Source organism: Peromyscus leucopus, chromosome 8b, assembly GCF_004664715.2.
Source record: "Peromyscus leucopus breed LL Stock chromosome 8b, UCI_PerLeu_2.1, whole genome shotgun sequence".
Classification (NCBI taxonomy): Eukaryota; Metazoa; Chordata; class Mammalia; order Rodentia; family Cricetidae; genus Peromyscus; species Peromyscus leucopus.
The window spans coordinates 41,947,818-41,959,845 of record NC_051086.1 but is presented as its reverse complement, the minus strand read 5'-3'; the positions used below and the strand labels follow the sequence as shown (position 1 = coordinate 41,959,845).

Sequence of the window (12,028 nt, the reverse complement as noted above, 5' to 3'; positions counted from 1 at the left end):
CCAGCACTCAGGAGGCAGAGGCAGATAGATCTCTGAGTTCAAGGCCAGCCTGCTATACAGAGCAAATTCCAGGGCAGGCAGCCAGGGATATACAGAGGAACCCTGACTTGAAAAACAAATCAAAAAATTCCCTCACAGGTGTATCCAGCAGATTCAGCTTTAGTTAATTCCAGATATAGCCAAGTTGATAACCAAGAAGAGCTGTCCTATTTGGTCTAGAACTCAAAGCAATCTTCCTGCCTCAGTCTTCCAAGTACAGGCGTTACAGGGGTGTAGTGAGTTCTGGTTTAAAAATCTTAATTACCTTTTATTTTTTTATTTTCAATATTAATTTATAGTGTTAAAGATTTAATTTTTCTTGTGCTGAGATAGGGCCTCATGTAGCCCAGGTTAGCCTTGAACTGTCTGTGTGTGTGAGAGGTCTCATGTAGCCCAGGCTAACCTTGAACTGTCTGAGGCTAAGGCTGAACCTGAAGCTTCTGCTTCTCGGTTTCTACCTCTGGAGTGATCGGGATTCTGTTATAGGCCTGTGCACCTTCACCATCTCATTCCAGCCAGGGCTGGGGCTTGATCCCAGGTTCCGTTGGCATGCCAACCTGGTTCTCTACCCATTGAGCTACATCTGTAGCACATTATTATATTTTATTTTATTTATCTGGGGTTTTTTTAGAGTCTCATGTCTCGTGTAGCCCAAGCTAGCCTCTATGACCTTGAATTTTTTAATCTTCCTGCTTCCCCCTCCCTGATGCTAGAATTACAGAGTGCACAACTATTCCCAGTTTATGTGGTACTAGGGCTAAGACCCTAGGGCTCCGTGCATGCTAAGCAAGCACTCTACCAGCTGAGCTACAGCCCTAGCTCCTATTTATTTTTATTACATTTTAGTATGTATTTAGGGTGCTGTGTGATATTTCAGTATAGGATCACATTAAAAATGATCCAATCAGGGTTCTTAGCATGCTCATTGAGAATGTTCAGAATCCCTTTTAAGCTATATTTTTAAAATACAATCCATTTTCCACTGCCCTCATACTACTGTTCAGCAGCATACCAGAGCCTTTTCCTCCTCTTTAACTGGAATTTGGACCCAGTGATCAACCTCTCCCCTTCCTGGCCTCTGGTAGCTAGCCTACTCGACTTCCTGCTATGAAATGAAGGCTTTTAGATTCCACACCTGTCTTTCCGTGTCTGGCTCATTCACTTCGTATAATGTTCTCTGGGTTTGTCAGTCTTGTTGCAAGTGGCAGAATCTCATTGCCACTAAATAACATCTCATTGTGCACACTATGGAGCTATCATAAGCTATCACTACAAAAACCATCCAGTGCTGGCATAAAACGACAGACACAGGAAGTAAAGCCACATATTTACACCAAATTGTTTTTCAGCAAAATGGATGAAGAACATACATTCGAGAAAGAACAATCCCTTTGATAAATGGTGCTAGGAAGTTGGATATCAATATCCACTCATGGAAGAATGGAACCAGACCCTTACCTTCTACACACAAACACCAACTCAGTGTAAGACCTGAAATTACCGTAAAACAAACAAAACAAAAAACAAAATTAAGGGCTGGGCCTGGTGATGATGCCTTTGATGCCTTTAATCCCAGCACTTAGAAGGCAGAGGCAAGCATATCTCTGTGAGTTTGAGGCCAGTCTGGTCTACTTAGAGCATTTCAGGCCAGCCAAAGCGCTATAGTAATACCCTACCTTAACAAAACCCTGGCACATGCTATGCACGTACACGTACACACACACACACACACACACACACACACACACACACACACACACACAATTTGGGGCATTGGTGATTAGGGCCAATATTCTTCAGAAGACCCCTAGAAGCACAATGGTAGATCCTGTGTGTACTGAGTTCTCCTTTCTCAGGCCTGGTTTTTGGATTCCTGCCTTTTGGACTGCAGCCCTCCTCACCTGGCCTCCATAACCCTCATCTCCTTCCTCTGCAGCCACCCGGGAGTCAGCCTTCGTCCATGCCATCGCCTCTGCTGGGGTGGCCTTTGCAGTGACACGCTCCTGTGCAGAAGGCTCAGCCGCCATCTGTGGGTGCAGTAGCCGCCTCCAGGGCTCCCCGGGAGAGGGCTGGAAGTGGGGCGGCTGCAGCGAGGACATTGAATTTGGCGGAATGGTGTCTCGGGAGTTTGCTGATGCCAGGGAGAACCGGCCAGATGCCCGCTCTGCCATGAACCGTCACAACAACGAGGCTGGGCGCCAGGTATGTACACAGAACCCCAGGGTTCCAAACCAGGAGCTGCTTTTTCATTGGGGTGCCCAGAGGGGCAGAACAGGGTAGAGGAGGGCTGCTTTTGGTGACCAGGCTGCAGGTCTGCTTTCCTTCTACCAAGGGACCCCGTGACACTACTCAGCTGTACCGCAAGTGTCCACTGTGTTCCCAGAGGATGCCGAGCTCACCTGTGGACTTAGGGTCCCTGGGAAGGAGACAAGTGAAGGGAGGTAGCCATAGGGCATGTAGTGTCCAAGGGTTCTGCATACATAAAAGGACAAGGCATGAAAGGTTAAAAAAAAAAATAGAGGGGAGAAGCAGATGAGTGGATGGGTTGATATAGTAGATATAGATTGAATTGAGATGGAGAATTATAGTGCAGAGATGATACAGGCTATTGGCTATTGAGACACATAGAGGGAGGGAGAGAGGGAGACAGAGAGAGAGAGAGAAAAAAAATACGTTATCAAAGGAATGTGAGAATCTGGAACAGAACGGGGAAACATAACAGAGCATTGTTGAAGGTCTCTTCCTCCAGCTATACCTAGGTATAGCCTTTTATTTACCTTCTGGGTATCCCTGGACTTCAGGGGCTGATGCTGAGATTTCAGAAGGGGAAGGTCTGAACTTTCATACATAGACAAGTTTCACTACAGCTGCTTATCCTCAGACATGCTTAGTGCCCCTCACATACAGCCCTGCTTCCCTTCTCAGAGCACGAGTGTCCAGACAGGTAGTGCTCAGCGGTATAGCAGAGCCAAGAACTGAGTCATCGACTGAAGAGGGACCTCGCACCACCCAGGAATGGCTGTCAGCTATCTTGAGAAACAGAGCTGACGATGGAGGTGAAAACAGAGACATTTCTTGAAAGTGTATTTTACAGGCGTTTTAAACTAGGTATGGTGGTGCAGGCCTGTAATCCCAACACTCAGTGGAGGCAAGACAGGAGGATTAGACATTCAAGGTCAACTTCTATTGCATAATGTTTAAGGCCAGCCTTGTACATGAGACCCTGTCTCCAAAAGCAAGCAAGTCAGGGAGCAAGTATTTCGTAATTGCTGGCTCCTCTGCACAGCTCCTGTGGCCAGGCACCTGCCTGCCCTTCACTGTAGCAGACATTTGGAGATGCCAAGCATGCCTGAGGACAAGTTATCACTGTGAAACTTACCTCTGTACATCAGTAACTTCAGACCCTCAGACCTTCCACCTCTTCCTAAAGCTCAACACTAGCTCCAATCCACTTATCCTTCAGACAAAGGATAGGATATTCTCCTCTGGGGAACCCAGCTCTCCCAGAATGAATGGAGGGGTTTCTCGAACATGGCGGTGGGATCACTTTAGGGTGAGTGTTGGTGCAAGTCTTTAATCTTAGCACTGGGGAGGCAGCGGTAAGTGGATCTCTGTATATTTGAGGCCAGCCTGGCCTACATAGAGAGTCCCAGGACAGCTGGGACTACGTATAGAGACCCTGACCCCAACCCCACCAAAAAACAAAACCAAACAAACAAAAAAATAAAAACACATAAATTTTCCAGGAAGCACACAATAAAACAAACACAAACCTAAAGTTGAACTAGATATAATGGTTCAGGCCAGCAATCCCAGCACTTGGGAGGTTGAGGCAGGAGGGTCATGAGTTTGAGCCTGGGCTATATTGTGAGTTTGAGGCCAGATTGGGTTACATAGTGAGACCTTGTCTCAAAAAAAAAAAAAAAAAAAAAAAATCCTTTTATTTAAAAAAACAAAACAAAACAGAATTTGCATAAAATATGCATTTTAAGAAAAAAAAAACTTCACAAAAACTATCAGTCTCCCCAGAGAGATCAAACACTGTCCCTGTGACATTGGAACAATGTGTTAATTTTAAAAATGAGTGAGAAAGAGGAGCTCATAGAAAATATGGGGCCTACAAGACGGCACATAGGATAAGCGCACTTGCCTCCAAGACTGACAACCTGAGTTGGATCCCTACAACCCACAAAGCAGAAGGAAGAACAAACTTCTCCTGCAAGTTGACCTCTGACCTTCACACCCTGTGACATGCATGTGTGCATTTACATATGGACATAATAAATGAATACATGGCGGAGGTTTTGTTTGTTTGTTTTTGACACAGGGTCTCTCTCTGTATCCTGGTGGTCCTGAAACTTACTTTGTAGACCAGGCTGGCTTTGAACTCAGAGATCTGCCTGCTTCTGCTCTGGAATGCTGGGATTTAAGGTATGTGCCACCATGCCTGGCCTTAAGTACTTTAAAAAAAAATTGCTGGGTGGTGATGGCACACGCCTTTAATCCCTGCACTTGGGAGGCAGAGGCAGGTGGATCTCTGCGAGTTTAAGGCCAGCCTCCTCTACAAAGCGTGTTCTAGGACAGCCAGGATGGTGACATTGTTATACTCTGTCTCAAAAGAAAACAAAAAACCAAATAATAATAATGTAAAAAAACAAAAGCAAACATTTCATCCAGAGTTTTGCGGGGTATGTTCACGGGAGACAAGGGAGGTCGTGCAGAGGATGCTGGCTGAGACAGGCCCTGCTTCAGGGATGGGGAAAGACGGACAGAGAGCGTTCAGGGGTCAAGAGCCCTTGATGCACTTTTTAGAGCAGTGGTTCTCAACGTGTGGATTGCGATCCCTTGGGGTGGAATGACCCTTTTCACAAGAGTCACCTACGGCCAGCTGCATACCAGATATTTACATTATGATTCCTAACAGTGGCAAAATTGCAGTTATGAAGTAGCAACGAAAGTAATGTTATGGCTGGGGAGGGGAGGTCCCCACAACATGAGGAACTGGGTTAAAGGGCCACAGCATTTAGGAAGGTTGAGAACCACGGGTTTAGAGGGCTAGCATTTGGCTCTCAGCACCTACACAGGGTGGCTCATAACTGGCTGTAAGTCCAGCTCCAAGACACTTGCTGCCCTTTTCTAGTACCTGAACACATGCAAACACCCAAACACACACACACACACACACACACACACACACACACACACACACACACCATTTTTAACCTTAAAAAAAAAAATGGGAAAGCCCCCTTGCCCAAGAGACGTTGTGAAATTCAGAGCCTGTAACCTAGAGAAACCCTCCAAGCTTCAAAGAGAATCCTTGGCGTTCCTGCAAACGATGGGGTTTCAAAAAGGCATCGCTGGAAGCTAGAGGAAAATAGAGCAACACTTTCAGGATTCTGAGTGACGAAATGATTTTAAATCAGGAATTTCGTTCCCAGCTACTCTATGAAAGTACAGTAGAAAAGATTTGTCTTCAGACAGCACCATTTCACAAAATTTATGGGATGGCAAAAAGATGTCTTGAAGGTGAAATGAGTAAATATTTTTTGGGATTGTTTTAATATTTTTATTACATTGTGTGTGTGTGTGTGTGTGTGTGTGTGTGTGTGTGTGTGTGTGTGTAGATGCATGTTCCACAGTGTGTGTAGGGGACAGCTTTCAGGGTCGGTTTTCTCATGCCACCATGTAGTGCCCTGTGAGGGAACATGAGTCAGCTAGCTTAGCGGCCAGCCCTTTACCCCCTGAGCTACCTCGCCAGCCCTTTTTGTTTGTTTGTTTGTTTTTTTGTTTTTTGAGACAGGGTTTCCCTGTGTAGCTTTGCACCTTTGAACTCACAGAGATCCGCCTGGCTCTGCCTCCTGAGTGCCGGGATTAAAGGCGTGTGCCACTACCGCCCTGCGCCCCTTTTTGTTTTTGGATACAAGGTTTCATGTATTCCAAGCTAGCCTTGAATTCCCTGTAGCTGAGAATGACCATCTTCCAGTCTCCTGCTTCTGCCTCCCACTGTGGACGCGTACCACCATATGCGGTTTATGAGACGATAAGGATCAAATCCAGGCCCTTCATGCCTGGCATGCTAGGCAAGTGCCCCACCAACTGAGTTTCATCCCCAGCCCTGATGCTTGGACATCTTAAGAGGATGGTTAGAGGCGAGAAAATACAGAGCTGACCCACAGCAGGTGTGTTAATCGCAGAACAGGAAGTTGTGTGGAAAAGGAAGTGTCATCTTAGAATGTGTTTGCTTGCCGGGCTTTGGTGGCTCATGCCTTTAATCCCAGCACTGGAGAGGCAGAGCCAGGCGGATCTCTGTGAGTTCGAGGCCAGCTTGGTCTACAGAGCGAGATCCAGGAAAGGCACCAAAACTACACAGAGAAACCTGTCTTGCAAAACAAAAACAAAAACAAACAAAAAAAAAAGAATATGCTTGCTAGTACAGCCCATGCCATCGGCAATGACCACTGAAGGGACAGATCATCCTGTGGTTTTTAGGGCAGAAGTGGGGGGGGGTTGGCTGTGTAGTAAGAGGTGAGAGAAAGTAGTAAATTTCAACACTTCACAGTAAGAAAGCAGCAGACACACCTTCCATTCAAAAATAAAGAAGCAGCCAGACAAGGGTTGTGGCCGCCCTGCATGTTGCGACGCACGGCCTTGCACCGTCAGGAATTACGCCACACAGGGAGCACTGACCAGGATCCCTGCTTTAACCAGCAGGTCTCAGCTGCCATTGAGATCTTCGACCAAGTAAAACAAAAACTAGAGAGACTGAGGAAGGGGAGATGGAAAAAGTCTCTCTCAGAAAGCCTGGCTGCCAAAGAGAGGAATGTGGGTATTGGACAAGCTGGACCGGCCGGGCATGGTGTTATTCGACCATGCTCATGGACCAGTTCAATAGGAAGGGTGAAGAAGCAGCCGAGAGTTAGATGAGGAGCAAACAGATCTGAACCCAGACTGATCGAGGTCTTAAGCCGATGCTTCCCGATACAACTCCTTGCACGCCCCGGCCAGAGCTGCTTGGGTGGTTTAGTTTCTGGGTAGTTGTAGTTTTGAATACCCAGTTAAAATACACTTGGAGTCTTTTGAAAGAGGCTTACAGTGTAGCTCAGACTAGCCACCTACTCTCAATCCCCCAGCCTCAGCATCCTGTGCCATCATGATGGACTGGTCTTCCTCTTTTGTCACAACCCTCTCTCCTCCTTCCTCCCATCCAAGACTGTATATAGAATGAACAAAGGGGAATGAGAGAGACAGAGAGAGAGAGAGAGAGAGAGAGAGAGAGAGAGAGAGAGAGAGAGAGAGCACATTCCAGACTCTAGACTCTTGACTCCTGGGATCTGACAGGTGAACTGTCACTCTTGGCAAGGTAGGGAGGCAAGGGACACATGAAGATGGCCTGTGTCTCAGACTCCTGGTAGTTTTACAGAGCAAGTGGGCAGCAGGTGAGCAGCAGGCAAGGTCCTTGAGAGGGAAGCTTCTAACAACCTAACAGTTCCCTGCCTCCATTTAAACTATTTTAACTGCCATCATAATTGAACCTACTTACAGGGTACAGTGAGGCCTTTCAATATGCGACTATAAAACATCATGACCAGATCAGGGTAGGAAGCATTCCTATCACTTGAAAATTTATTTTAACTGAGCATGGTGGTGCATATCTGCAATCCCAGCACTTGGAGGCACAGGCAGAATTGCCACAAGTTCAAGGTTAGCCTGGGCTATGTACTGAGTTCCAGACCAGCCAGCAACTACATAGTGAGAACATGTCTCAAAATGAAAAAAAAAAAAAAATTTTTTTTTCTGTTTGAACATTCAAAACTTCCCATTGGTCATTTGAAGTAGCTCTTTGTCTACTGTGGTGGTGACTTTGTGCTATACACTGTCAAGGGGTATACATTCTTCCCTTCCAATGAAGACCTCTTCAAGTTCTTAGCATCACCATACTTGGGACCAGGCATCCAGCATGAGAACCTCGACCAGAGCCAGATCTAAAGAGTAGCTACCCCCGTGGCCAGCTTGTTATTTATCCATAGTGCAGTGGATGTTGAAATTATGAATGCAACATCCTGCATGCTTTTCTTACAATGAGGCTTAAAGACTCAGCGTGTGTTTTTGCAGACAGTACTTCTTGGAATGTAAAAGGAAAGACACAAGGAGATGCCCAGAGCAGATGTTTATGGGCTGGGTGGGAAGGCTCAAGTCCAGAGCAAAGGAACAGGGAGTATGTGTTAGGGAGGGCTTGGAAACTGAGGACAATAGACAGGGCCACTCTAGACAGTCCTGGTGGTTGTCTGCCCCCTTGTCCTAACTCCTTTCCCCAAAGAAAGGGAGGCAGGATTCCTTCCCTTCTTCTTGAAGCAACTCTGCTCCTTCCCCTAAAGAAGGAGCAAGGTCTCCATTGTCCATAGGGACACAGGACATAGGTCACAGGACCCTGTGAGTTTAGGGACCACTCTAAGTGCCCCTGCCAGGTACTCCTAGCCTTTGCAACAAGCCCATAGCATCTGCTCCAGACAACACCCCACATTGTCCCTCCAGCATCTCCACACTGTCCACCTGAAAGCTCCCTGCTTCCTGCACTCTATCCTAAAACACCCCTGGAAAGAGAATTAGTGGGACCTACATGGAGAAAGAAGCTCCCAGGCCCCTGAGGTCTTGGATCTGGCAGGGAAGACCTAGGTCATCATAGGGAAGGTGAAGGCACTAAGTGCCCACAGAGAGGAATCGCAGGGGCTTTCTGGAGTACGTGGGCTGTAAGCAAAGAGCGGACCCCCTGGTTGAGTCACACCAGGGGCAGACACTGGCTTCTGTGCTTGCCTCCTCAGGCCATCGCCAGTCACATGCACCTCAAATGCAAATGCCACGGACTATCCGGCAGCTGCGAAGTGAAGACCTGCTGGTGGTCGCAGCCGGACTTCCGCACTGTCGGGGATTTCCTCAAAGACAAGTACGACAGCGCCTCGGAGATGGTGGTGGAGAAACACCGCGAGTCCCGTGGCTGGGTGGAGACCCTGAGACCACGTTACACGTACTTCAAGGTGCCCACAGAGCGCGACCTGGTCTACTACGAGGCCTCGCCCAACTTCTGTGAGCCGAACCCTGAAACCGGCTCCTTTGGGACGCGCGACCGCACCTGCAACGTGAGCTCGCACGGCATAGACGGGTGTGACCTGCTGTGCTGCGGGCGCGGCCATAACGCGCGCACTGAGCGACGAAGAGAGAAGTGCCACTGTGTTTTCCACTGGTGCTGCTACGTCAGCTGCCAGGAGTGCACACGCGTCTATGACGTGCACACCTGCAAGTAGGAGGGTTCCCAACCGAGGGCGCAGGGTTCATACTTAGGGGCAGGGTTCTTACCTGGGGGCAGGGTTCCTACTTGGAGGGGTCTCATACCTGAGGATCCAGTTCCTACTTGAGGGCAGGGCTCCTACTTGTGAGGGGCTCCTGCTTGGGGTCTGGGTTCCTTTTTAGCGGAGAGGCTCCTGCCTGGGATACGGGTTTCTACCGAGGGTGGGGCTCCACCTAGGGATGGAATTCCAATCTGGGACAGGGGTCCTACCCCATATGGGTTGGGCTTCTCTCTTGACCCCGACAGGGCTCAAATCGGTACAGGTGAGCAACTCCCTCAACTAGTTGGGGTTCGTGGATGGGCGGGGAGGGATTGGGGTCCCTCCTCCTAGAGGCGCTGCTCTAGATAGATTGAGAGGGTGCTTCAGGGTGGGCCCTACTGGGCTTGGGGATCCAGTGGGGGCGGGACTTAACCCTGAGTGGCTAGAACTTCTGAGCACGAAGAAAGGAAGGAGACCCCCTTCCGTTGGGGTGAGGCAAGGCTTCACTGAGGACTCATGGAACAAACTCCAGGGAAGGAGGAGCTCCTAAGAAAGCCTAGGCTCTGAGCAGGCAATTCAGCTACTATATGGCTCCTTTTCAGTCCCTGTGTACGGTTCCAACTGCAAGCCTCATCTGTACATAGCAGGATCTCCTGATGGAATGAGCCATGGAGAACTCAGGGGTGATGCCGATCTCACCCCCATGCCTGGGAACTCCTTTCCAAGCTCTGCACCCCTTCTGCCTGGACGTTCCACCCTCCTTACCAGATCTTCCCTGAGGGAGATTTGCAATCCCCCAGAGTTAAAGTGACCAAGCATGGAACAGAGCTCTATCCTGAGTAGAGAGGGTACTTAGCGTATGGGGTCTGCTAAGAAGGATCCTGGAGCCTGGCATCTTACCACCATAGCCTCTCACTCTCTCTGCCCTGACACCTAACACTCAGGTCTCTTCCCAGGAAACCTTCCCAGTTCATCTGGCAGTGATGCCCAGGCCCCAAAGGTGCTCAGAGATTTTGGCCTCACTTTGAGTTGTATGAACTTCAGGGACATTAGGGCATGGTCAGGCTGCAGAGACAAAGTGTCTCCTGGAGCCCCCCACCCCTCCCCAAGTTCAAGACCAACCCTCAGAGCCTGCTGTTGAAGCAACGGTCACCAGATCTGTTGGCCACCAGCCTGTCTCCAAGCTTCTCTTGCGTCTGTCTGGCCTGGAAGTGAGATGCTGCAGGCCATCTGCCTCAAGAGCTTCTGAATCGCTACCACTGTGAATTGTCCCCACCTCCAGGCAGGGGAGGGGACATGGCCACATAGGAGTGTGCCCCAAGAGCATCGAAGAAAGGCTCTACACGGTGACTGTCTTTTGCCTGGAACTTGGCGTTTGGTGTTGTAATTTTATTTCCAATGCTGCTATATCCACCATCACTGGAATTAGATAAACGTGACTTTTTTTCTTTTTTCTTTTCTTTCTATGAAAGAAATTATTTTAGTTTATAGTGTGTTTGTTTCAAATAATGGGGAAAGTAAAAAAAAAAAGAGGAGAGAGAGAAAACCAAGTCTGTGGTTTGTACTAGATTCTCCCTTTTATTAACATGGTATTCGTCACACATATTGACGGAGTTTGGTACGACATCCTGTGCTGATCCCCTGAGGGTAATTCACATTTCCCTGTCCCTATCATTTGTGGTGTGTCTGCACTATGTTGGGGACCCGAAGATACCAGCTCAGGGGCTGGGTCTCAGAACCAAGGAGAGACCATCAACAAGCCTCCAGGGAAGTCTGTGGGCCCAGAATTCCAAGAAGAAAGAGTAGAAATAGCTAGGTCAGGAAAAGAGCAGTCAGCTGCAGCAAAATCTGGTATAGAAGAGTTTGGATAGAGAGGTGTGGATGGGGCTTTAAGTTAGTAAGAGAGCTGGGGAGCCAAGCAGTAAGTAGGATGCTTTGGGAGCCCCGGTGAACAGAAGAGGAGCCTGGGCCACTGGAGAAGCAGCTTGATCCCTCACACACTGGTGATGCAGGAGAAACATGGAACAAACCATCTCCCCATTAAACCATAGTCACACAGCTGACAGTCCAAGACCACTGTATTTAGGGTAAGGCAGCCCTTGGCATTCGAGGACAGTGGTCTGGCTTGCTGCTGGTGGCCTTTAAATGTAGGGTCAACTGGATCTGAGGAGCACACTCAAGTCCTCAGATGGGGCTGGACACCAGAAGTGTCTGAGATTCCCACCCAAAGGAAGCTCTGGATGGGCATGGTCTTTGTTCAGGAGCCACCATCCTCCCGTTTGCCTTCACAAGGCCTCAGCCGAGCCAGGTAGGATGAACCATCCTGTCAGTGAACCAAGTGATCAGGGGTGGGGTTTAAGCACCATGGAAGTGAGGCTGGAGGCCTCTCCCAAAGCCATACTTCTCTCAAGAACACGACTCTGCCTAAGCAAGCCCTACCATGTCTCTGCTCCTTCCCCTACTCCCCAGGTCCATCCCTATACTGTCCACACCTCGGGGTCCTGTCCTGATGTCCAGATACCAGAGCAATGAGTGTCCTTAGGAGGCTGGGAGCAGCAGGTCCTACCTCTCAAAATCCCAAGTTGACCTGGCATCGTGGCCCGCACCTTTAATCCCAGCACTCAAGAGGCAGAGGCAGGTGGATCTCTGTGAGTTCAAGGCCA

The 12,028-nt window shown here is 48.7% G+C and overlaps 1 protein-coding gene across 1 annotated transcript in view; it reads left to right on the top strand.

Moving 5' to 3' along the window:
* The window catches only part of Wnt3a (Wnt family member 3A), a 47,053-nt gene extending 36,142 nt beyond the window's left edge, over window positions 1-10,911 (top strand). The window contains exons 3-4 of the mRNA XM_028857125.2: window positions 1,976-2,241; window positions 8,862-10,911. Coding sequence (XP_028712958.1) covers window positions 1,976-2,241; window positions 8,862-9,341 — 746 coding nt within the window. The 3' untranslated portion in view covers window positions 9,342-10,911. The remainder of the gene's footprint in view (window positions 1-1,975; window positions 2,242-8,861) is intronic.
* The last annotated feature ends 1,117 nt before the right edge of the window (window positions 10,912-12,028 follow it).